The 27,722-nt window shown below is 35.3% G+C and overlaps 2 protein-coding genes across 3 annotated transcripts in view; one reads left to right on the plus strand and one right to left on the minus strand.

Moving 5' to 3' along the window:
* Positions 1–848: 848 nt before the first annotated feature.
* LOC107564575 (soluble calcium-activated nucleotidase 1-like) lies at positions 849–9,970 on the plus strand. Its single transcript, XM_016249683.1, has 4 exons — positions 849–988; positions 4,815–5,041; positions 7,141–7,561; positions 9,422–9,970. Exons 1-4 carry the CDS (start codon positions 952–954, stop codon positions 9,790–9,792), a joined length of 1,056 nt encoding a protein of 351 aa, XP_016105169.1. The 5' UTR covers positions 849–951; the 3' UTR covers positions 9,793–9,970.
* Positions 9,971–13,726: 3,756 nt separating this feature from the next.
* LOC107564568 (peroxisome proliferator-activated receptor gamma coactivator-related protein 1-like) overlaps positions 13,727–27,722 on the minus strand; it is a 28,952-nt gene continuing 14,956 nt past the window's right edge. For both annotated transcript variants that reach the window (XM_016249674.1, XM_016249672.1), the window contains 6 exons: positions 26,160–26,643; positions 21,176–21,340; positions 21,046–21,106; positions 20,854–20,975; positions 15,659–15,810; positions 13,727–13,970 (listed from right to left, as the gene is read on the minus strand). In XM_016249674.1, the coding sequence (XP_016105160.1) occupies positions 13,873–13,970; positions 15,659–15,810; positions 20,854–20,975; positions 21,046–21,106; positions 21,176–21,340; positions 26,160–26,643 (1,082 nt within the window). In that variant the 3' untranslated portion in view covers positions 13,727–13,872. The remainder of the gene's footprint in view (positions 13,971–15,658; positions 15,811–20,853; positions 20,976–21,045; positions 21,107–21,175; positions 21,341–26,159; positions 26,644–27,722) is intronic.

A 27,722-nucleotide genomic window follows, 5' to 3' on the forward strand; every position in this document is an offset into this window, starting at 1 on the left:
TACCGATAATCATAAAAATGCTTAATATCGGCGCCGAAAATCGGTCGACCCCTAATAATTATAATAACTAATATTAATATAATCTGTAAAATGTTAATTTATATGAATTTTTATGTATATATATATGTATTATTAATATATTATATATAATATTAATAATGCCTAATAATAATATAATTATAATAACTAATATTAATATAATCTGTAAAATATTAATTTATATTAATTTATATTTATATGTTTATATATATATTTACATTTACATTCCATTTAGTCATATATATATATAAAACAAATAAAATGCATGCATATACATTTCATATTACTGAATTATTAATAAATGAATATATCATAAACATAATGAATTAATTATATATCATTCTAATTATACTGGATTAATTAAATAAATAATAACCACTCTAATATAGTACATTTGTTTGTTCATAAGAAATATTAACAGCTACTGATCTGATAGTATAATAGAGTATATAAAGTATTAGCAGAATATTATAGTTTTACTAGTATGTTTCTGCTGCTCTCGTCTGAATGGATCAGACGGAAAGAGATCTGCATGTTCGGTCTCGTTTGCAATCATTTGCCAAACAAATCAGCTTTTCTTCGAGAGAAACCTGACCGCAGACTCACACACAAAAACAGTCGGTATAATTCATTATTAGTCTTTAATCTGCGGGTCGGTCCTGAGCACAAATAAACCCTTAATGTCTGGTTTCACGTTTCTGACGGTATTATGGCTTTAGAGAAGAAATGCGGTGTTGAGAAGTGTTTAATGTGGTTTATAGCCGTAACCTCAGGTCTGAGTCTGAAGGTTAGAGAGTGTGCAGTAGGTTAGAGTTCAGTATTTGCCTCGTCACTGTGGCTCAGTGATCTCAGAAGATGATGACAGAGGAGCACTGGGAGAAACTGATAATAAAACACACTCGCACTGAATGAATGAGACAAACACCAGACATGAGGGCCAGAAAGAAAGGTTCGTGTTATTCCTCTGTTATTCATTACTATTCACAATTATTGAGCATGTTTGCTTAAAGGTGAAGAACCTACTCAATGTATGTTTTGCAAGGTTCCCCTTTCTGTTAAACATATTTTATTGAACACAACTTTTATGAACTCACTTAAAGAGTTTAGTAAAATTCTGCCAGGAAATGTTTTAGAATTTTTAATCACATGCTAATGTAAGTAAAAAAATCTTGTGTGATATAACTTGTTTGTTGGTTTTTATTGCATTTGTTATATTTCTTTTATTGTTTTTGCCATGAAAATAGCCTTTGATGCTGACATGGGATTAAATAAATATATACATACTATATTGAGAAGGACGAGTTTAGTTGAGCTTTGGTTGAATGTCTGTTTTAAAACTGATCTAAGCTTCTAATGCGAGTTTATTCTTATTTTGTAGGAAGCTAAATTATGTAGTGAAATAATTTAGTATTTTTTTATTTTATTTTAATGTGGTCCAAAAGTTTGACTCTAGTAGTATAAAAACTGTTCTGTGTGTTTGCAATTTAATTGCTTTTTGTTGTTATTGTTTTTAGAGAGAAACATTTGGCTAAAAACTGAGTATGAATTGTATCTGTTTTGCTTTTAAATGTTTATTTTATTAATTGTTTTGTTAATTTTATGAACTACAAATGATTTTTGACTTATATTTAGCGTATGTTTGTGCTGGGCTGAACTTGATGAACAATGTTAATTGTTAATGTATAATTGCTTATTTTGTTGGACTGGTTAGTTCACAGGTAATCTCTCACCTTTCACAGGTAAAGTCATGGTTGCCGTGTCAACAATTACAAGTGTGCTGTGTGCTGTGATTGTTTGAAGCTTCATGTGTGTCTTGTGACCTTCAGATGATTAAAAATGATCCAAGATTCTAATTTGATTAATTGTCATTTTGTAGGAAACTAGATTGTTTGATGAATTAATGGATTGAGTAATTTTTTTATTTTTTTATTTTTTATTTTATCGTAGTCCAAATGTTTGACACTAGCAGTGAAAATACTTTGCTTTTGAATGTTTTTTATTTATTTTACCAATTGTGATTGGCATATCCATTTAATATGCATTTTTATAAATTTTGTGTTTATATGTACTATTTTAAAAGCTTATTTTATGAAGATTTTGGCTCATATATTAATGTGTTTCTAGTGTCTTCCAGACGTGTTTCTATGTTAAGAATGATCCAGTGTTTTCTCCACATTTTTTTATTAAATCATGAGAGAGAGAAAATATAATTTTACTTGTATGTAATTGTATTTCTTTAATTTTTAACATTTTAATATTACATAGAGGCTATGTATAATATTAAGATAGTAATAGATATATAATAAATTACTAAAGTAACAGTATTCGTATCTGATCTGGTATAATATAATGTAGAAAGTATTACTATGTCTTACTAAAGGGTTTCTATGTTAAGGATGACAAAACTTCTAATGTAAATTAATTCAATTTTTTTTAGGACACTCAGTTATTTAATGAATACTGAGTATTTTACATACAATGTGGTCCAAAAGATCTGACACTGCTAGTGAAAATTGTTTGTTGTATTCCTCATTTTTAAGTCGCTTTGAGTAAATGTTAAAGGTCAGCTGTGTGTTTTATGAGGGTTTGCGTAATTAGGAGCCACAGTGGCGTGTAATTTCTTAATGAAGCGTGTAGTAATGACTCAGGCAGGTTCATAAACCTGAACTCTCTCGGGATGGGATGTTTGCTGTTGTTTCAGCATCTGTTGTTTCATTTTGTGCACGTCTGGGGAGATGCTGAATGCTTTGCTGCATGCGGAAAAATGCAAAAAGGTTTGGTTGTGCACCTGATTTTCATTATTTCATGGATGTGCATGCATTGTTTGGAATGCATTGAGTCAATAGTTTGCTGATGTGTTTTGTGTTAGTTCAGACCAATATAAACTCAGCATGTGAATGCAGAAGTCAGTGTTTGATAGGCGACTGTTATTAAATTAAATTAAATTTATGCATTTAGCAGACACTTTTATCCAAAGCAACTTACAGTGCATTCAGGCTATACATTTTTTATCAGTATGTGTGTTCCCTAGGAATTGAACCCACGACCTTTGCGCTGCTAATGCAATGCTCTACCACTGAGCCACAGGAACATTAGGTTATGTGTGTTTAAGGCAAGAAGCTGTTAGTAGGGTAAAGCACCATACTTCCACAGTTGGTTAATCACAGTAAGGTAAAAATGTAACACTCTACAATAATAACAGTGCATGAATAATCATCTACTAATATGTAAATTATATATATTTTTAATATCCGCTAATGCATATTAGTGCATGATTATTCATGTACTGTTATTGTAGAGTGTTACCAGTAAAATGGTATCACCATCCTGACCGAGTTGATTAATTAGAGTACATTAACGCAATTGTTTTGTATTACAAGTTTTCAGAAATGTTATGTTTAAATATGCACTAATTTTCATTCATTTCCAGAACATATATCTGAAGATTGTATAAAGCCAGATTCAAAATTCATGTTTGACTTTGTTGACATATTAGACTTAAAGGTTTTTACTGAGGGGATTTTGGATTTATCTTTTTATCACTGCATAAATCAGAAAACACTGCCAACAGATAGGAAAAAAATTAATTTTCGCCATGTTTTTAAGAATAAAAGGTTGTATAAATCAGTGTGAGTGAAATATGAACAAACCCCACAGTAAAAACCTTTAGAATATAGAGAGGAATAAAACTGTAAGTTTTGATGAATGTAAGTGCTGCTGATGTGCAGAAACAAACTGATTTTGAGAAAATGACTAAAGAAATGTACTATAATTCGTATCTAAGGCAAAAACATTGTTTTTTTTTCTTGCACAGTTTTAAGTCAGTTTTAAGATTTTGTTCTACTTTGCTCTCATAACATGTCTACTTTGAGACTAGTGGAAAGAAAACATCTAAAATACACATTTAAGTGTTTATTTTATTGCACTTTTTCTATTTGCGTCTGTAGATTTCAATTCCAATACATATCTTTAAAGAGTTTTTCCTCCACTTCAGCAGCACTTACATACACCAAACTTTACAGTTTTATTCCTCTCTATATTCTGAAGGTTTTTACTGTGGGGTTTGTTCATATTTCACTCACACTGATTTATACAGCATTTTTATTTCTAAAATCATGGTGAAATTGTTTTTTCTGTCTGTTGACAATATTTTCTTATTTATTGAGTGATATTTTGCTTACACATGTTAATGGAAAAAAAACATCCAAAATACAATTTTAAGTGTTATTTTATTACACTTTATCTATTAACATCTGTAAATTTAAATGACAATTAATTTCTTTAAAGTCGTTTTATTAAAATTAGTTTGTTTCTCCAATTCAGCAGCACTCACATACACCAAACTTTATAGTTTTATTCCTCTCTATATTCTGAAGGTTTTTACTTAGGGGTTTGTTCATATATCACTCACACTGATTTATACAAACTTTTATTCCTAAAAACATGGCGAAAATTTATTAGTTTTCTGTCTGTTGACAGTATTTTATGATTTTTGGTGTGTAAAAACCTTTGACTCTCAACAAAGTCAAACAAAAATTTTAAACCTGGCTTCATCCAATGTTCCCATTTATTTTCTGGGAATGTATGCAAATTAAAACATAACATTTCAGAAAACATGTAATACCAAATAATTGTCTTAATGTACTTATTCACCCGTGGTGTCTTGCTTTAAATCTGCACCTGCATTTGCACTTATATCCCACTCTCCAACAGATGTTTTATTCACTTGTATTCATTCATCATCTTCTTGATTCTTCTCTTTTCCATGTCAACAGAGAGCCGTGACCCGATGCGGGTTCCCGTTCATGGTGTCTCCATGTTCTCCATCACCAGCTCCATCTCTGACCCACGTTTCCGCTTCCGATGGCGAGCCATCACGGTGGCAACCCTCCTGGCTTTGGCCGTCTTCGTGTACCTGCACCAAACGTCATCAAGCTCCACTGACATCAAAGTTAGCGGTCAGCGTTCATGGCGATCCAGCCGAGACGTGTCAGGCGCAGAGGTAAACAGTAACAAAGTACATTTACTTGAGTATAGCACTTAAAACCTGGAAAAGTCAGATTTTCATGATACTTTTAATAGAAGTTAATTGATAAAGAAAATCTATTTATGATATTATTTTTGACAGCATCCTCATTTTACAGCATTTTTACACAAGTGCCTAAAACTTTTAACAGTACTGTAGCTTTGCAAGAGGTTTCTTGAAGCATCTCGGAGACACAGTTCTTCTGGATTGAGTCTGTCTCAGTTTGTTCTGTTTCTTCATGTCACTCCAGACAGACTGATGATGATCAGATCACATCTCTGTCTGTGTGCAGCACTAACATCTCACTGCATTATTACAATTAATGGCCAAATGAATGTTTGGAAATGTAAACTGATATTTCCTACTGACACACTACAGCAAAAGATAGAAATAACTGACTTAAAACCGTTTCTTAGCTGCTGAAAATACTAGTGTTCTAATCATTTTGGCCACCGCTGTACTTCTGTACTTTTACTTAAGTAAAAATCAGTCTTTACAACTTTCACTTGTAATGGAGTAATACACTATATTGCCAAAAGTATTGGCACCCCCTTCTAATGAGCAGGTTTGACTACTTTAGAAATTTCCATGAGTACAAATCTTAATGTTTAAGCATATAATGATATTCTAGGGAATTGTGTGCTTGTAATTTTATAGCAACAGTTTGGACAAGACCCTTTTCTATTCTAACAATGCCTCTGTGTATAAGGCAAGGTTCAAAAATAAATGATTGATTGAGTCAGTGTGGAAGAGCTTGACTGGTCTGCTGTGACTTTAAATGCAGACCTTGAGCCAAAAACTCTTCACCAAAAGGTAAAGTTTTTATCTTTTTGAATACATTTTAGTCTTGTCTTATTTCGTCAACGAAATTGTATGTTGATATAGTCTTAGTTATCGTTTATTGACCTTATTGTCGTCTAGTCTTCGTCTCGTCTTGGTCTTGGGAAAAAAGCTTGTCAACGAACATTTTTCGTCATAGTCTTCGTTAACGAAATTAACACTAGGTAAAAGACTGTAAAAATGCTACAGTAAAAACCTGTTAAATGGTTAACAGTAAATTCCTTGAGCCAAAAACTCTTCACCAAAAGGTAAAGTTTTTATCTTTTTGAATACATTTTAGTCTTGTCTTATTTCGTCAACGAAATTGTATGTTGATATAGTCTTAGTTATCGTTTATTGACCTTATTGTGGTCTAGTCTTCGTCTCGTCTTAGTCTTGGGAAAAAAGCTTGTCAACGAACATTTTTCGTCATAGTCTTCGTTAACGAAATTAACACTAGGTAAAAGACTGTAAAAATGCTACAGTAAAAACCTGTTAAATGGTTAACAGTAAATTCCCCTACTATATTCGGTGAAATATATACCGTTTTTGGAAGTAAAAAAGACAAGATAATTTACAGTGAATAACCGTAAATTGACATTCCCAGAAATCCTTGCATTACATTTCAAATTTGATGTTGAAATAACTATATTTCTTATTAGTTTTGTATATTAGGGTTGTATGTTACACCTAATTTTGTGAAATTAATGTTTATTGCATTATTTCAGTTTCATGTGTGTTACCGTGATGGTGTTTAGTGTTTGTGTGAATGACACTGTGTGCATCTTCTATATATGTTATTATCTAAAAGCTGCTTGTGATGGGCTTTGGTTCATCATGTGACTTTCTCATCACCTCCTGCATTTGGTGGTTATCAGTGTATTACAAATGTACAAAACAGATTTCAGTACTTCAGTAGGTTGGTATATTAACATTATATCAGTTAATGAAATTACGGTAATTAACTGTAAATTTGTAAACACTTAAAATCTAAAATGTTGCTACCGTATTTGTTACAGTAAAATTCTGGCAACCACAGCTGCCGTTTTTTTACCGTAAACATTTTTTTCTACCTTTTTACAGTGTAGAATATCATTATATGCTTAAACATTAAGATTTGTACTCATGGAAATTGCTAAAGCAGTCAAACCTGTTCATAAGAAGGAGGGGTGCCAATACTTATAATATAGTGTATTTGACCAGCAGTATCTGTAGTTTCACTCAGTAATGGAATTGTGTACTTTATCCACCTCTAGTCAGGCGTGATGGCCGCGGCTGAATCGGTGGACTCGCTTTATAATGACACGTACCCGCTCAGTCCCCCGGAACACACGGCCAGCGGGATCCGTTACCGGATCGGAGTCATAGCGGACCTGGACACGAACTCACGCAGCCAGAAGGACAACACGTGGTTCAGCTTCCTGAAACGAGGCCACCTGCTGGTGTCCGACAGCGGGGACAGCGTGTCTGTGGAGTGGGATCCGGAGACGGTGGTTCTGGAGAGTCATCTGTCGGAGAAGGGCCGCGGCATGGAGCTGTCCGAGCTGGTGGCATTTAACGGGCACCTGTACAGTGTGGATGACCGTACGGGCGTGGTGTACCGGATAGAGGGCAACAGAGCTGTGCCCTGGGTCATCCTGCCGGATGGAGACGGCAGCGTGTCTAAAGGTAAATACGGCTTGTGTGTTTCGTTTCTTAAAGGGGGCATCAGAAGCCCCTTTTCCACAAGTTGATATGATTCTTTAGGGTCTTAATGAAAAGTCTATAACATACTTTGGTTAAAATTTCTCAATGGTAGTGTAAAAAACACCCTTTTTACCCTGTCAAAAACAGCTTTATTCCCCTAAACGGGGATTATGCAAATGTGTTAGTATACCGGTAACAGGCAAAAGATTCGAAAATATGACGACTCGTTAAGGCGATTCAGAATCGACTCTCTCTTTTGAGAGACAATATCTTTGTTTATCATGCACTTTTTTTGATTAACAACTTTGCACATTGTTTTCATTTAAGGATAGCTACGTTATAAACTGCAAAAGAGATATTTTTCAAAAACCCATATGACCTGCTCTTTAACGAAAAGTCTATAACATACTTTGGTTAAAATTTCTTAGCCTTAGCTTAGCATTCATCGTGAAACTTGCTAATTAGCACATTTTTAAGAAAGCCAATTTGCAAAGATTCATAAAAAAACCTTACACTCACTTCTTCTGTAGATGAAGCTGGATCACGAATGATTCGCGAGAACATAAACGCATTTATGTAGATCGGGGGCGCATTCCCTTCAGAAACAAACATAATCCACTGCGTCTTCAGCGGCTCAGATGTCGGGAGTAAATGACGACTGCTGTTCATTATTACATCCAACAACAGAACACCTCAATCACTCAGGAGTCATTCTTGTCTACATCTGCTCCGGCGGTGAAACAATGGCGGACTGATGACAGCTCACTCAGGGCGGAGCTAAGGTGGATGCCAGTGTCAATCAACAATCGTGGGAGGGACCTGGGTCTGTGTGACATCACACCACCAAGAATCTGAGAACGGCTTGATATGAGAAAGGGGTTTGGATTTATTGAGATTTTTAAAAAAAGCACTGGGTGGATTTTTATCATTACAGGGTAGCTGTGTACACTAGGGCTGTCAATTGTTTTTTCGAATATTCATCGAATTTAAAATAAGAATCCACATTCGAATGCAACGTTTTTGCATTCGAATGTGGATTCTTATTTTAAGGTGTGCGTCAGGCTGCCTTATCAGTGGAGCACAAGATGCGATGACGATTTAAGTGTCGTTGCATTTTAATGTTTTTCATAGCTTATCCACTGGATGTGGCGCTGCTGCGTTGTTCATTTAAAATATTGCAGAAAAAGAGAACATCAATGCGGAGAAGATGTTGTTTACGTCAAAACCGAAACCAAGCCGTTCACACAGAACGCATATTTATCGCATTTTCTAGAGGGACATCTATCACCGTTGCACTCGCGTCTCGCACAAGAGAGGCTAAGTAAAAAAATATCAAAAATTATATCTGCTATCTGAATAATTTTTGGTTTTGTCTGTACTAATTAATATATTTATAATCATGTATAGTATATAGTATCTTGGTTTTCTCATATACTATCTTATATCTTATAAAAATCATTAGGATATTAAGTAAAGATCATGTTCCATGAAGATATTTAGTAAATCTCCTACCGTAAATATATCAAAACGTAATGTTTGATTAGTAATATGCATTGCTAAGAACTTAATTTGAACAACTTTAAAGATGATTTTCTCAATATTTTGATTTTTTTGCACCCTCAGATTCCAGATTTTCAAGTATTGTCCGATCCTAACAAACCATACATCAATGGAAAGCTATTTATTCAGATTTCAGATGATGCATAAACCTCAATTTAAAAAAACTGACCCTTATGACTGGTTTTGTGCTCCAGGGTCACATATGTTTTCTTTTATATTATGTTGTATACATTATATACTATCTTAAATATGTTGTGTGTGCTTGTCCTCTGTGTCTGTGGTCTGTCTCAGGTTATCTCATCCACGAGTCGGCCGTGTGGAGCGAGCGTCTCCAGCGCTGGTTCTTCCTCCCTCGCCGCGCGAGCTCCGAACGCTATGAGGAGACCGCAGACGAGCGCCGCGGCACAAACCTCATCCTGAGCTGCTCGCTGGACTTCAGTCAGATCTCAGTGTCGCGCGTCGGGCCGCTCAAACCCACGCTCGGCTTCTCCTCCTTCAGATTCATCCCAGACACAGACGACCAGATCGTACTAGCGCTCAAATCGGAGGAGGACGCGGGACAAATCGCTACATACATCACGGCCTTCACGCTGGACGGACGAATCCTGCTGCCTGACACGAAGATCGGAGACGTCAAATATGAAGGACTGGAGTTCATATAGACAGCCTTCAAAACAGCAGAACGGCTGTGCAGGCATCCGTTACACATAATGCAATGAAACGGCAGCCAGTATATTTCAGAGACATGTTAATGTGCTGTATGCAGTAGGGCTGCGACGATAAATGTGAGCCTGGAGCACAAAAGCAGTGTTGAGTCGCTGGGGGATATTTGTAGAAATAGCCAACAATACATTGTATGGGTCACAATTATACATTTCTCTTTTATGCCAAAAATCATTAGGATACTAAGTAAAGATCATGTTCCATGAAGATATTTTGTACATTTCCTACCGTAAATATATCAAAACTTAATTTTTGATTAGTAATATGCAAAAGTTTTGTGCTCCAGGGCCACAAATCAGTGCAGAATCGATTCTGCGCTTAGATTTTAACAGCAGATGGTGCTCTACTCTAGTTTTTATCCGCACACTCAAATGCTCATGTAATTTCACCTCGGCTCAGAATGCTTTTATGACTGTGAACACCCTTGTAACTCGCTTCAACCTTTTCGAATTTTATGAATGATTATTTTAGGTTCAAGTGCGTGTAAGGAACTGGAAACAAGCAGAGTACGGCTGTTTCTGAAGCATGCTGCTGTTCAAAACTAAGCTCAGAATCGACTCGAGAAAGAACGCATTCGGGAAATCTCAGAATCGATGCCGAATCATTTCTCGATTCGTGATGCTTCGATTTATTTTCTCAGCCCTAGTATGCAGACGAACGTCCTCAATGTGGGACGAGACACAGAAACGCTCAGGGGACTGAAGCAACGGGAAACAGATGCAATAATAGAGGAAACCTCTAACTGAACATGACGGGGTTTCTGGAGGTTTAAAACATCCTGATTCACCTTTTCACAAACTAAGGCCTTAAAATGTCTCAAATCAGAGTCTTAAATTCATAAAGTGTGCATGCTCTGCAACCTTTTCCAGTACAAATATCTAAAAGTAATGGCAGTCAGTTGAAAGTTATATTATTATTAGTGCTGACAATCAATTACAAAAAAATAAATCACATTTTTTTCTGTAATTAATCGCCGTTAATCCAACTCAACATTAAAGTTTTTAAATACACTTTTATATTGCAATAATTAGACATTGAACCTTCAAATTAATGCAGAAACAACAAAGACAGTATATTTTTAATATTTGTATAATGGCATCTTTTTTTTATGACTGAAGGCTAGTATCACTGATACCAATACTACTGATGTCTATAGCTAATTATTTTTTCCTAATATTTAACCATTGACTAGCCATTCAACATTACAAGAGCTATTAATTTTAACATTTATTAGACTACTTAAAATAACTTCTAGTTTAAGTGAACTTAAAACTATCTTCACGTAAACCCATTATAATAAAAGTCATATTTACCTGTGCCCATCAACAAGAAGGAAATATGCAGAAACTGAATGAAGTTATCAAACACTAAATTAAATATAGATTAATATTTAAAGCTACTTCAAGCAGTTGTGTGTGGGGTGGACAACCCAAGCTCCGCCCCTACGATAAATATTTTTAATGGCGTTAAACTGGACAAATTTATGACATGCGTTATCACGCTAATTTTGACAGGACTAATTATTAAACTTTCATTTATATCACGAGAACATATTGTGTTGCTTAAATGTTATGTTTGTTCTTAAAAAGTCTTACATTTGCCTTCATCAAACCTGCAGAAACCCTGCATAATAAATAAATGTGTGCATTGAGAAATGCACTGAGAATAATTCCAGTAATTGTTTAAAAAAAATTGCCTTTATTAAAAACTACAACACCTCAATGTACTTTATTTATTTTATTTGTGCTTATTTTAGTGTATAAACTACACTAGATATGTTTAATTAATATTCCTTTGATTTATGGGATTAATTAAAAGACATTTAAAATGAAATGTATTATTAATTTCAGAAATTTTGATTTTATTTTTTTAGGTGTGCCTTCTTGCAGAGTTAATTTATGTTAGGGGTTTTACACAGATTTAGCAAAAAAAGTAAGAACTAAATCATGGATTTAATCACAGAACGAATTATAAAACATAAATTAGCAGTCAGATTATTGTGTCAGAGTTTAGTTCCCATGATGACCAGGTTGGTCGGAAGCCCGTCGACGTTCAGCACCTGAAACACATCCAGCGTCTTTAGGAAGTCGAACATTCGTCTGTCGTTGGATCTGAACTCGCTGAAAACTCCTTTAGACCCTGTAAACCAAAAATAAATAAAGTGAGAATCACGTTTTTTTTGTCACAAATGGAGATCACTAAACTAAACAAAATAATGTGAGACAAAAATATGAATTGCTGCAGTCTATTTAAAAGTGTATTTGAATAAATGATTAAACATTTGAATATATAACCTATTTTTAATATTTAATACACCAATTTTGATGAGTGAATGATTCAATGACTCACTCATAAAGACTTCACTTGTTTCATTACTGGACGAATCAGCGTTTTTGAACGAATCTCTTGAATGAATGAGTCAATGACAAATACATTTTTAAACAGTCACTTGTCGCCACCTAGTGGTGAAGCAATGCAATCCACACAAACGTTATTTAAAGCGCCAATTGCTTTAAAAAGATGATTTGCTCAATTTTGATCACTACCATAGACATCAGTGTTTATATCCAAACTATAATCTTTCATCCCAGTATTTCTGTGATAACATGAATGACAATAAGACTGTTTGTGAAGGTATTTCTTACCTGAACACGGTAAATGCTCGCTCTCTCTGTTTTTCCAAAGGTTTTATAGACACGGGCGACTCGTTGTCATTTAGAAATTAGATTGCGTGTGTGTTGTTTTGCGTGGGTTTTAACGATTAATCGTGCAGCTCTACGATCAACTGCTGAGCGTGCGGTGAGACTGGTGACTAATGTAACGCTGCTGATGTCAGCGCAGCGCTCTGATTGGTGGAGAGTGTTGTTAAACTCATGTTTAATCATGTGACTGAAGACTGGAATACAGCTCTGATCACAGAAATACATTTACAGTTTAACAGCTATTCACATAGAAAACAGATATTTTAAATCGCAATATTCCACAATTTTTACAGTATTTTTGATCAAATTAATGCAGCCTTGGTGAGCAGAAGAGACTTCTTTTGAAAACAAATCTTATTAACTCCAAACTTTTGACCAAGTCAATGGAAACCAAAACTGTCTTCAAAATATATTAAACAGAAGAAAGACATGCAGGTGAGTAAATGATGATGTTTGTGTGGACTGTCTCTTTAAGAGCGTGTCACCTGGTCTTTAGGAGTGCAGGGTCATATGGTGAACACGCGTGTGGGCTGCGGAACAGGTCACGGATCCCGTGAGAGGGCAGCATCCGCTAAACATCAGCACAAACACGTCAGGAGCAGAAGAATCGTGCTAATATCATACGGCAAAAAAAACTTATATATATACATACATACAGTATCTCACAGAAGTGAGTACACATTTTTGTAAATATTTTATATCTTTTCATGTGACAACAAATGACAAGAAATGACACTTTGCTACAATGTAAAGTAGTGAGTGTACAGCTGCAAAATAAAAATTTTACTATTGTAAAAATTTTTACTTCAAAATAAAACAAAACCGAGTATCACATTATAAACGCATTAACCTTAACATGAACAATTTATTTAATCGTTATATTTGACGTGTGTTCATATTATATTACATTATTATATGTGTTTTTGGCGACTCGCCCTCGACTTCTCGGAACATCTTGGATTTCTTGGACACGATTCCTAGTTTTGCAGCAGATCGCTCTCTGCGCTCTTGAATGAGTTCTGTGCATCTGCTGACACTGAATCAGATGTTTAGATTAATGTTTATGTTTATAATCTCACTACTTCCTTATTGAACTCGTGGTCACCCCATTGCGCATGCGCGCTTCTGCAGCTGTCAAATAAGCCCCGCCCATCTGTGTGTAGCTCCAGAATGTTCCTTTAAACCAGTGTGAACCAGCTTAAACTGTATATGGCCAATGTCGACAGCTGAGTTGGTCATTTAAGCTGGTCACCGCTGAAATGGGTTTCTGGTTATCGGTGCTCTGAGGTAATGTTGATTCTCTGATCTTCTGTGCTGCTAACTCTTCAGTCCTCTCTGAGCCTGTTTCAGTAGCGTGTCGAAGTCGAACGACTCGCATCGGCTCCTGGATGTTGGGTCGACATCGCGGCTGGAATCTAGATGACAGAACAACAAATAAGGCCAAACCAAAACATCCCGAGTTTTATAATGTATTACACTGTGAAAGAACCAGTTCTGCTTATGGCTGCATGATTTGGGGGGAAAAAGGAAATTTGTGATTATATATCCAAAAACTTTATTATATATATCAATATAGCTATAAGTATAGTATATATTTATTTAATGCCATGTCAGCATCAAAGGCTATTTTCATGGCAAAAACAATTAAAAAAATACAATTATAACAAATACAATAAAAACCAGCAAACAAACAAACACAAGTTATATCACACAAGATATTTTTACATTACCTTGTGATTAAAAATTCTAAAGCTTTTCCCGACAAAATGTTTACTAAATAACTCTGAGTTCAATACAGCTATATAAATTTATTATTATTATTATTACTACTACTAGTAAATAAAAACAAATGACTAAATAGATAATATTAATATTGTAATATTTCACAATAAAATAAAATGAGTACTTAAGAAAAATAATCTCATTTTATTTTAAAGTACTTACTATACAGTAGTAACTGTATACAAGTATAATATTGCTATTAATGTCTTAATTTTCAAATGTTAAACTCGGTTGTAATAATTATTATTAAATAAAAACAAAAATTACAAAAAAAAAACTAAATAATATTACTATTAATATTTCACTGCATAATAAAAATGGAGTATTTAGGAAAAATACAATAATAATGATAAACTTAATTTTACATTACAACTGTAAAATTATTATTACTATTAATATTTATGGCTGTCTTAATTTCTTCATTTTCAAACATTAAACCATTGATTATTATTATTACTACAAAAAACAAAAAAAAAAACAAAAAAAAAAATTATTTTTATATAGTAATTGTAATATTTCACAATAAAATAAAATGAGTACTTAAGAAAAATAATCTCATTTTATTTTAAAGTACTTACTATACAGTAGTAACTGTATACAAGTACAATATTGCTATTAATGTCTTAATTTTTTAATTTTCAAATGTTAAACTCGGTTGTAATAATTATTATTAAATAAAAACAAAAATTACAAAAAAAAACTAAATAATATTACTATTAATATTTCACTGCATAATAAAAATGGAGTATTTAGGAAAAATACAATAATAATGATAAACTTAATTTTACATTACAACTGTAAAATTATTATTACTATTAATATTTCACTGCATAATAAAAATGGAGTATTTAGGAAAAATACAATAATAATGATAAACTTAATTTTACATTACAACTGTAAAATTATTATTACTATTAATATTTCACTGCATAATAAAAATGGAGTATTTAGGAAAAATACAATAATAATGATAAACTTAATTTTACATTACAACTGTAAAATTATTATTACTATTAATATTTATGGCTGTCTTAATTTCTTCATTTTCAAACATTAAACCATTGATTATTATTATTACTACAAAAAACAAAAAAAAAAACAAAAAAAAAAATTATTTTTATATAGTAATCCTATAAAATAACAAAATACAATAATAAAAAAAAGCCATATTGGGGTTTTATTTAAATGAATCATTTCACCTTTCACTCTGTTATGCTTAATAGACAATGCAGAAATATATTTCTCTTCATATCAGCTAAAGAGACCAGCAGCACAGAATAAGTAAAGTAATATGAAATGAGAAATCGTTCAGGAGACCGACCTAAATCTGCATAGTTGGATTTACAAAACTGTCGTCTGCCGCCAAAGCAGATGTCGAAGGGAAGCTCGTCTGGGCGCCTCAGTTTACCGCCGCTCTCAATAGCAGCGTAAGCGTCGTCTGTGCTGTGATACGTGACGAAGCCGTAGTTGTCTCTACAAGAAGAGAACAGAAAGACAGAAACACGCTGAGAAAACATATCAGCTCAGAAGAACAGAAGCCGAAGCTGAGGCTCAAAAACGTGTTTTCTGATAGCGATGCACCAAATAACGGATGTAACGATTACCGGTTTGACGATAAATCATGATGAAATTCCCCACGGTTAGTATCACCGTTTCATATTTTAATTATCATTATAACCGTATTCGATTACGGTCCAGCATAAAGCACAGTTTTAAGTAACAGTCTCTGGTGCACACAGCACGCCAGTGTTAATTTTGACAGCAAATTTTGATTTAGTTTTAGTTTTAGTCATAGTCTTTTGACTAAAATGCCATTTAGTTTTAGTCATATTTTAGTCATCTGAATTGTTTTTAGTTTTAGTCGACTAAAATCTAATGGGTTTAGTTACAGTGCATTTATTAATCATTTCTCTCAAATGTCCAAACCCATTATATAGGTGTGATATTAAGGTTTTATCATGACAGACACTGATTTAACTGCGTTGACACACGACGTGCCTTTATGTCAAAGAACAACATGGTCTTCTTTTCAATGAAATACCAATGTTTATATCGGCTAATTATGCATTCTTTATAGCAACTTGTTTACCATATTCTTCATTCTTTCAAGCAGACATATTTATTTCTATAAATACATTTAGATTAATCTTTAAGGCAACTAAAGATTTTCAGTCAAGAGCAGTTCGTGATTTTCTGTCTTTCTGTTGTTGCTTGATTAATATCAATGACTCAATAGCAACTAAATTAGGCTGCTGTCCCTTTAAATCCGAATGCACAGCTGCAGTGGATGCAATGTACTGATACACGTTCTCCCTACTGTTTACCTTCACTTAAGACGTAATCAACTGTGTTTACGTGAATACTCGTCGAAACTGACAATTCGACATCATTTTGTGTGTAATTCTCCATTCATGCGATGCTAAAGAGTACTCGCGCGCTGTGAGAGGCGCTTTCTGTGTGTGTAACGTTATGCTTCAGTGTCTGCGCTCAGAAAACCGGACTGAATTGAGTTCTCTTGCATCGTCAGATTTATCCATATGTCTGCTATTCGCTTACTCCCAGATATTCAAATTTTTTAACGTTTTATGAGACGCGCAGCAAGTGTATGCAAGCTTTTGTCCCGCCTGTTTATATGTACGCATCTAACCTCTTCTGAATGAATCTCTTCCCAAATCGTCCCTCCCTAACATTTTCGTCTCGTTTTTATTCGTTGACGAAAATGTCAATAAATATTCGGCATAGTTTTTGTCATTCAAAAAGAGATTTAGTTCGTTGTCGTCGGTGAAAAAAATTAACACTGCAGCACGCGGAATAGTTTCGCTATGTGTGAAAACACAGAGGAAATTTTGATGGTTTGGTGGTGTTGGAGTTCTTCACGTTCTTCCGGGTTTGAAGGGTGATGAACTCCAAAAGATGTTATTCTGGCTCGGTAGTGGTCGGGAGAGTTTTCTCCCAGATGAAGGTGAAGAAGAGCTAAGACAGACATCAGCGGAGATCGTTGGTGAATGTAAAGACAAGGCCGAAGCCTGGTGCAGACTTAAGGGTTGCAGAAGCGTTCTAGCTCACATCCTCATCTTCTCAGAATCTAACAGAACCGCCGACTGAAGGCGGGTCGCTGATGTGTTTGCCTTTATCTTCTATCGAGGTCACACCTCTGGGGGATCAACGAGCCAATGCTGTCTTGAACTTTTGGAGGGAAAGTTTACGACTTTTTGTCTCCAAGCATGGTATTTTGCATATGTAATTCGATTTGTAGATTTTATTTGACTATTTGATTTTTAAAAATCCTCGACTAGGGGGGAAGTCGTGGTCTGATGGTTAGCGAGTCGGACTCGTAACCCAAAGATTGCAGGTTCGAGTCTCGTACCGGCAGGGATTGTAGGTGGTGGGAGTGAATGTACAGCCTTCAATACCACGACTGAGTTGCCCTTGAGCAAGGCACCGAACCCCCAACTGCTCCGGGTGTGTGTTCACGGTGTGTGTGTGTTCACTGCTGTGTGTGTGCACTCCATCTCTGCATGTTGTTGTGAGTTTGGGTTTATTATAACATTAATCTGGGAACGCAACATGTGCCATTTCATCAGATTTGTAAGGTAAATCATTTATAAATCTATGCAAACTCGGGAGAATACATCATTATCTCGCGGTTTCAAAATAAAAGCTAAAACCCTCACTCGGAGTTTACACGTTTTGATGTCCACATATTCTTTTAATTACAGAGGCTATAGCATCTCTGTCCTAAAGAAATGGCCAAATATTAAAGATTAAGTGGACATCTGAATGAAATGATGCTTGGTCAATATTAAACAAGGATTAGATCGCACAATAACGTGTCAAAACAATCAGGCTGTTGGCGCCCCCTGCAGGCCTTTGTTGTAATGCGTAATGTACATTAGCTCTATTGTTTATAATGCATTATGTATTTTAACAGTTTTGTTCAATAAAACCATATGATTTCTTGCTTTTGATACTTTATTTGAACTAATTGTTATTGCCTCATTGCTATGTATTTTAAGTCATTTTAAAGGCTATTGTTCACTTACATATTTTTATTACCACAAAAAAAATTATTATAATTATAGGGCGCAATGAAATCAGTTTTATTTCCAAATTCATTTTTTTCCATTTTCATTTTTCTATACTCTGTTTTAATGGTTAAATTAAATTTTATTAATCAAAAAGCCTGTCTAATCGGGTTTGAAGGGTGATGAACTCCAAAAGATGTTATTCTGGCTCGGTAGTGGTCGGGAGAGTTTTCTCCCAGATGAAGGTGAAGAAGAGCTAAGACAGACATCAGCGGAGATCGTTGGTGAATGTAAAGACAAGGCCGAAGCCTGGTGCAGACTTAAGGGTTGCAGAAGCGTTCTAGCTCACATCCTCATCTTCTCAGAATCTAACAGAACCGCCGACTGAAGGCGGGTCGCTGATGTGTTTGCCTTTATCTTCTATCGAGGTCACACCTCTGGGGGATCAACGAGCCAATGCTGTCTTGAACTTTTGGAGGGAAAGTTTACGACTTTTTGTCTCCAAGCATGGTATTTTGCATATGTAATTCGATTTGTAGATTTTATTTGACTATTTGATTTTTAAAAATCCTCGACTAGGGGGGAAGTCGTGGTCTGATGGTTAGCGAGTCGGACTCGTAACCCAAAGATTGCAGGTTCGAGTCTCGTACCGGCAGGGATTGTAGGTGGTGGGAGTGAATGTACAGCCTTCAATACCACGACTGAGTTGCCCTTGAGCAAGGCACCGAACCCCCAACTGCTCCGGGTGTGTGTTCACGGTGTGTGTGTGTTCACTGCTGTGTGTGTGCACTCCATCTCTGCATGTTGTTGTGAGTTTGGGTTTATTATAACATTAATCTGGGAACGCAACATGTGCCATTTCATCAGATTTGTAAGGTAAATCATTTATAAATCTATGCAAACTCGGGAGAATACATCATTATCTCGCGGTTTCAAAATAAAAGCTAAAACCCTCACTCGGAGTTTACACGTTTTGATGTCCACATATTCTTTTAATTACAGAGGCTATAGCATCTCTGTCCTAAAGAAATGGCCAAATATTAAAGATTAAGTGGACATCTGAATGAAATGATGCTTGGTCAATATTAAACAAGGATTAGATCGCACAATAACGTGTCAAAACAATCAGGCTGTTGGCGCCCCCTGCAGGCCTTTGTTGTAATGCGTAATGTACATTAGCTCTATTGTTTATAATGCATTATGTATTTTAACAGTTTTGTTCAATAAAACCATATGATTTCTTGCTTTTGATACTTTATTTGAACTAATTGTTATTGCCTCATTGCTATGTATTTTAAGTCATTTTAAAGGCTATTGTTCACTTACATATTTTTATTACCACAAAAAAAATTATTATAATTATAGGGCGCAATGAAATCAGTTTTATTTCCAAATTCATTTTTTTCCATTTTCATTTTTCTATAATCCTTTTTAATGGTTAAATAAAATTTTATTAATCAAAAAGCCTGTCTAATCAATTGAGTTTTACAGTTTTATCTTTACCACAATTCTGTTTTCCATTATTTTCATTTTAATGGATCCATTAAACTTTAATAATCAAAAGCATCTCCAATTAATTGATTTTATAAAAAAAAAATATATATATATTTTTTTTTTTTCAGAAATACTGCACATTCACATTTTTCTCCTAAATAAATTCTGGTAAATAACATTTCTGGTAAATACTCCTTTGAAAAGTGTTTTTGATTATAATTTTATTATTAGTAGACTAGAACACGTGGATATGCTTGCTTTTTGCACTTTACTTTTTTACTTTTGGATTTCCTTTGTGTGGCAGGAGGGGCGGGGTTCAGCGAGGCCTGCATCGGGAGAGAGAGGCAGGAGACGAGCGGTGCGTAAGTGGGTCAAGTGCAAACGATAAACACCTGTGTCTTGTTTCAGTAATTGGTGTGGAGAGACCGGATAAAAGAGGCCACCTGGAACAGGATGGGAAGAGACAGTCTGGGTACGCGAGCGACCCGGGAAGACGGGTGTAGATACACGGAAGCCAGTTGCATTCTGTTTGTTATGAGTTATTGACTGTGAATCTTACCGCGCTGAGTGAGCGCCGTGGTGTGTACAGTGCGGGAAGGAATTTAAATAAAGCTCGCGTCCCAGCAAGCCGACCCTGTCTTCTTCCTTCTACCCTCTTGAACATTTGTTACACTTTGGTTTAATGAAATATAGTTTAATAAAATATTCTTAAATAAAATTGTTGATTTTTTTGTGTGGGAAATTAATCGTTTAGATTAATCGATAGATTATAAAAATAGTCGTTAGTGGCAGCCCTAGTGTTGATGCAAAAACTAGTAAAGATTCTTAGAACATTAACATAAAAATTACTCAAAACTACTACTAAATTAATAAATAAAATAAGAAATATTAATATTCTGATATTTCACTGTAAAATTAAAAAAATTGAGTATTTAAGAAAAAAAAAATATTATAACACTATTGATTTGCTTTGTTGGTTTGTCTGTGTAAATCTCACCCGTGACTCCTGAGATGGACCGCGCAATCCTCCACCTTCCCGAACAGCGAGAATCGATCTTTGAGATCCGACGGTGACATGCTTCCACGGATTCCTCCCACATACACCACCCTCCGCTCCTCCTGAGGATCAAACCCATCATCAGACACAAACACACACACACACGGTGCAATATAACGCTTGTCCACCTACGATGGCTTTCTGCTGTTCACGAGCCTCTTCGTGTCGGCGGTTTAGCTCCTTCTGTCTGCGTCTGAGAATAACGACCGATTTAGACTCACAATCAACACCAGAAGAATCGCACTGCTGCGTTCACACTGACCTCGTCCATCTCCAGTCCGGCTCAGGCGAGCGCGAACCCGAACGAGAGCGACGCAACGATCTGGAGCAGCGGCGTCCACGCTTGCGAGGAGGAGAACGAGAAGGCGACCGAGAACTGGAGCGTGAGGAGGAACTGCTTCCAGAATGCCTGGACCTGCACCTAGGGCTGGACAATAATTCAATATCAATATGTATTTCAGTGATATGATTTTTAAACACATTTCCGATATACATTCCCAGTGTTTCCCATACATTGATTTATTTGTGGCGTTTGACTTCGTTGAATAAATATGAGCACTGCACGTTTCAAAATCAAAATGCGGTGGTGTTTTATATGAACGTATCTCTGAAGGGAACCGACTGTCTTCAGAAAAGTCATTTTCATTTGATCTGATAAAGTATCGTTCAAGAGCGGAGCTGCTTTGATTACAGCCGTTACCGGGGAAACCAATGTTTCTGCTGCTCTAAAAGCGCCTCCTGCTGGCAGACAATCAGTTTGCATTTTCAATAATAAGCCCGTCTCCAGCAACATGTTTTTGTTGTTGCTCAATTTATTCATAAATTTTTTTCTGCAGCTTACTTTTCATACTCTTTATCCTGGCTAAAGCACATTTGTTTCAATCTATAAGAATAACCAGCCTACACTACTTTTTTTTATTTTTTTTTAAGAATTCTCTTCTGCTCACCGAGCCTGCATTTATTTGATCCAAAGTACAGCAAAAAATTTAAAATATTATTAAAATTTAAAATAGCTGTATTCTTTGTGAATATGTGTTAAACTGTAATGTATTTCTGTGATGCGCAGCTGTATTTTCAGCATCATTACTCCAGTCTTCATTGTCACATGATCTTCAGAAATCAGTATAATATGCTGATTTGCAGATTATCAATATTTAAAACAGTTATACTTTGATGAATAGAAAGATCCCAAGATCAGCATTTATCTGAAATAAAAAGCTCTTTTAACATTATACACTATTCCATTCAAATTAATACTTTTATTTAGCAAGGATGCTTTAAATTGATAAAAAATTATAAATGCTGTTCTTCTGAACTTTCTATTCATCAAAGAAACCTGAAAAAAATCTACTCAGCTGTGTTCAGCATTGATAACAATCAGAAATGTTTCTCGAGCAGCAGATCAGCATATTATACTGATTTCTGAAGATCATGTGACACTGAAGACTGGAGGAATGATGCTGAAAATACAGCTGCGCATCACAGAAATACATTACAGTTTAACAGAGATTCACAAATTTAAAATATTATTAAAATTTAAAATAGCTGTATTCTTTGTGAATATGTGTTAAACTGTAATGTATTTCTGTGATGCGCAGCTGTATTTTCAGCATCATTACTCCAGTCTTCATTGTCACATGATCTTCAGAAATCAGTATAATATGCTGATTTGCAGATTATCAATATTTAAAACAGTTATACTTTGATGAATAGAAAGATCCCAAGATCAGCATTTATCTGAAATAAAAAGCTCTTTTAACATTATACACTATTCCATTCAAATTAATACTTTTATTTAGCAAGGATGCTTTAAATTGATAAAAAATTATAAATGCTGTTCTTCTGAACTTTCTATTCATCAAAGAAACCTGAAAAAATTATACTCAGCGGTTTTCAACATAATAGTAATAAATGTTTCTTGAGCAGCAGAATATTAGAATGATTTCTGAAGGATCATGTAACTGGAGTAATGACGCTAAAAATATAGCTTTGAAATCACAGAAATAAATTACAGTTTAACATATATTCACATAGAAAACTGTTATTTTAAATAATAAAAATATTTCACAATATTACTGTTTTTGCTGTATTTCTGATCAAATAAATGCAGGCTCGGTGAGCAGAAGAGACTTCTTTAAAAACATTAAAAATCTTACTGTTCAAAAACGTTTGACTGTGAGTGTATATTAGCCTATAATTTGAAGTTAAAGATATTAATATTAATTAGGTGAGTTTTAGACGATTATTTGACAGTGATTTCACATTATTGTTTGTATGAAGGCTAAATACAAATAAAAGGTCAACATGAGTTTCTCTAAAATATTAGCCTATATGGTTTTATATGAGGTGTTGTAGACTTGGCAAATTCATTTTTCATAAGTTTGTATGCACAGACATCTGTTGTGTGCATTATTGGCAGTATTACAAGGCTTTTTTAAATAGTGTTTATATCGATATCGGAATTATATCGTATCGCCCGAAATGAAGAAATATACCGTGATATTAATTTTGGTCATATCGTCCAGCCCTACCTGTTCCTAAAATCACAGACATAAATAAACAATAGGGATGGGCGATATGGGCTTTAAAATATATCACGATAATTTCTGGTATTTATTGCGTATTGTATTTATAACGATATCACTAGCTATGTTTACATTTACCTATTTTTATGCGCATTTTAGAATATTGCATAAAAAAAGCGCTGGATGGAAACGCCAAGATGTGCATAAAATCTAAAAATGCGCATAAAAAAACGTATAGCAGCGGACCGATCGTTTCGTCTGCTCACTCTGAGGCGCAAGTAATTTATCATATATGAAAATTATTATATTCAGTGGCTTCTCCTAGTTTTCTTAGTGATATTTAGTGCCAGTTTATCAGGATGTGATGATTTTGTTCTCTTTGACTGGAAACGGTGCTTTATTCGCAAATGTTTCAAGCGATATTCCAGTTTTGCGATTAACTTACATTTTCGTTACATTAAATTCAAATTTTTGGATGGAAACACAGCTAATGACGATAATTCAGGGAAACTTATGCATCCACTAAGAGACCAAAAAAATCCTGTTTCTTTAGAGAAAAGTATTATCTTTCCTATTTTTCCCAAAATAGGGTGTTGTGAGCATTACACACGTAATGTAATGATGTTTAATTCATACTGGAAGCCAGAGGGCGCTCTTGCGCAGAAACTCCACATGCATCGCAGAAGTAATAGCACTGACGACGCTCAATAATGCTGCTCATTGTTATATGGATGCATATAAATTAATTATTAAATCAATTTTGTGTTTCATTATGTACTTTATTAGTATATACTAATTAATATTTTCATATTATATACTAAAAATCATGTTTATTTTAACTACATTTTTACTGTATTCTAGTGGCAACAGCGTCCATTTACCTTGTTCTGGGTGGTGAAGGAGACCTGGAACGAGAAGATGATGAAGACGATGAAGAACACGAGCTGGAGTTTGAGCGCCAGTATCCGCATTCATAGCCCCGCCTCTTCAGCCGTCCGCGGTCCAATAGGCTCGGAGAGTGGGAGGAGAAGTGCAAGCCCCGCCCCCTCAGAGACTCCGGCTCCTCGAACGCCTCCATCCTGCAGGGGGAGCTGTCAGGAGACAGCAGCACTGTGTGTGCAAAAGACGTATTTCCGCCCTCAATCCCGCAGTAGTCGTGGTCCAGGAACGCTCGAGCGGGATTCAACGCAGGAGTGAAGGTGGGAAGTGATGGTTTTGAATGAGTTTTACTGCGTGGCAGTGGGCGAGGTTCGATAATCTGAATGGTTTTGCTGGGCGACGGCTTGATGGATTCATGTTTTGTCCCTTTGACCGACGCCAGGGGCCTCCAGATCTGATGTGGAGGTGTGCCGGGTGGAGTTAGTCCTGGAGAAAAGAAAATAATAATCAAAATAGTCAATGACACAAGCAGACTAAAGTCAGCTTGAAAAGTTGCATTATGCTAATTAGCACATGCATGTGCTATTTAAAGTGCACTTCCATAATGTACTTAATGTGCTCTATTTTCACGCACTAATTTTGTACTTAATATACTAAAAGTGATTCTTTAGTACTTCTTAAGATCGACTAAGTGTACTCAACTGTGCTATATGAAGGCTAAATACAAATAAAAGGTCAACATGAGTTTCTCTAAAATATTAGCCTATATGGTTTTATATGAGGTGTTGTAGACTTGGCAAATTCATTTTTCATAAGTTTGTATGCACAGACATCTGTTGTGTGCATTATTGGCAGTATTACAAGGCTTTTTTAAATAGTGTTTATATCGATATCGGAATTATATCGTATCGCCCGAAATGAAGAAATATACCGTGATATTAATTTTGGTCATATCGTCCAGCCCTACCTGTTCCTAAAATCACAGACATAAATAAACAATAGGGATGGGCGATATGGGCTTTAAAATATATCACGATAATTTCTGGTATTTATTGCGTATTGTATTTATAACGATATCACTAGCTATGTTTACATTTACCTATTTTTATGCGCATTTTAGAATATTGCATAAAAAAAGCGCTGGATGGAAACGCCAAGATGTGCATAAAATCTAAAAATGCGCATAAAAAAACGTATAGCAGCGGACCGATCGTTTCGTCTGCTCACTCTGAGGCGCAAGTAATTTATCATATATGAAAATTATTATATTCAGTGGCTTCTCCTAGTTTTCTTAGTGATATTTAGTGCCAGTTTATCAGGATGTGATGATTTTGTTCTCTTTGACTGGAAACGGTGCTTTATTCGCAAATGTTTCAAGCGATATTCCAGTTTTGCGATTAACTTACATTTTCGTTACATTAAATTCAAATTTTTGGATGGAAACACAGCTAATGACGATAATTCAGGGAAACTTATGCATCCACTAAGAGACCAAAAAAATCCTGTTTCTTTAGAGAAAAGTATTATCTTTCCTATTTTTCCCAAAATAGGGTGTTGTGAGCATTACACACGTAATGTAATGATGTTTAATTCATACTGGAAGCCAGAGGGCGCTCTTGCGCAGAAACTCCACATGCATCGCAGAAGTAATAGCACTGACGACGCTCAATAATGCTGCTCATTGTTATATGGATGCATATAAATTAATTATTAAATCAATTTTGTGTTTCATTATGTACTTTATTAGTATATACTAATTAATATTTTCATATTATATACTAAAAATCATGTTTATTTTAACTACATTTTTACTGTATTCTAGTGGCAACAGCGTCCATTTACCTTGTTCTGGGTGGTGAAGGAGACCTGGAACGAGAAGATGATGAAGACGATGAAGAACACGAGCTGGAGTTTGAGCGCCAGTATCCGCATTCATAGCCCCGCCTCTTCAGCCGTCCGCGGTCCAATAGGCTCGGAGAGTGGGAGGAGAAGTGCAAGCCCCGCCCCCTCAGAGACTCCGCCTCCTCGAACGCCTCCATCCTGCAGGGGGAGCTGTCAGGAGACAGCAGCACTGTGTGTGCAAAAGACGTATTTCCGCCCTCAATCCCGCAGTAGTCGTGGTCCAGGAACGCTCGAGCGGGATTCAACGCAGGAGTGAAGGTGGGAAGTGATGGTTTTGAATGAGTTTTACTGCGTGGCAGTGGGCGAGGTTCGATAATCTGAATGGTTTTGCTGGGCGACGGCTTGATGGATTCATGTTTTGTCCCTTTGACCGACGCCAGGGGCCTCCAGATCTGATGTGGAGGTGTGCCGGGTGGAGTTAGTCCTGGAGAAAAGAAAATAATAATCAAAATAGTCAATGACACAAGCAGACTAAAGTCAGCTTGAAAAGTTGCATTATGCTAATTAGCACATGCATGTGCTATTTAAAGTGCACTTCCATAATGTACTTAATGTGCTCTATTTTCACGCACTAATTTTGTACTTAATATACTAAAAGTGATTCTTTAGTACTTCTTAAGATCGACTAAGTGTACTCAACTGTGCTATTCTGGGGAAAAATGTATTTAGTCACTTGTAGTACACTTGAGTGCACTAGTGTATGAAAGATGGGTTAAAGTGGTAACTAAGTACATTATTAAATACAGAGATAGTATATTAAAAGCACATTTTAGTTAATATTCATGTTGTCCCAAAATAGCACAGTTGAGTACACTTAGTCGATCTTAAGAAGTACTAAAGAATCACTTTTAGTGCATTAAGTACAAAATTAGCACTTTACAAATATCATTCATTCCTCGTTTATGAGCTGATTTCCAAAAGCCATTAAGGAACTGTAGGGTTGATTATAATAGTCTCAGTGAGTGTTTAATGGCTCTGCTTTAATAACACTGGGACCGTGTTCGTCTCTGACTGCATTAAATCTGTGAATATATCGTCTTCTGTCCCGAGGAGACGAACACGGACAATCAATTCAATCTGAAAGCAGAAGGCAAGACGAGCTTTTATGGACTGAAAATGATTCAGTGCTGATAAAGCACACAGTTCTTATCTGACCTAGGGTTGGGTATCGTTTGGGTTTTTTTCGATACCGGCGCCAAATCGATACTTTTAAAACGGTTCCCAAACGGTGCCTGAACCGATACTTATTAAAAAATAAATTAATAAAAAAATCCCCCAAAAAATGATGGATTGGCCATTAGAACAGAAAAAGAATAGAGAGTGCAAATGTTAGAGGGTCAAGTTTTTAAAATAAATAATAAATAATAAAATTAGAAGTAGCATTAGAATAGAGAGTGCTAGAGTTAGAGGGTCAAATGAAGATGAAAGAGATGTGTTTTCAGACGTTTCTTGAAAATATTAAGGACCCAGCTGCTTGGATTGAGCTGGTCACCAGGAGGGAAC

Source organism: Sinocyclocheilus grahami, unplaced genomic scaffold, assembly GCF_001515645.1.
Source record: "Sinocyclocheilus grahami isolate Dianchi unplaced genomic scaffold, SAMN03320097.WGS_v1.1 scaffold947.1, whole genome shotgun sequence".
NCBI lineage: Eukaryota > Metazoa > Chordata > Actinopteri > Cypriniformes > Cyprinidae > Sinocyclocheilus > Sinocyclocheilus grahami.

Bases quoted from the DNA above. Each gene is read 5' to 3' on its own strand.
- LOC107564575 (XM_016249683.1), top strand. From the start codon at position 952: ATGAGACAAACACCAGACATGAGGGCCAGAAAGAAAG. The intron at 989-4,814 runs GTTCGTGTTATT...CCATGTCAACAG, and splicing joins CATGAGGGCCAGAAAGAAAG to AGAGCCGTGACCCGATGCGG. The intron at 5,042-7,140 runs GTAAACAGTAAC...ATCCACCTCTAG, and splicing joins GAGACGTGTCAGGCGCAGAG to TCAGGCGTGATGGCCGCGGC.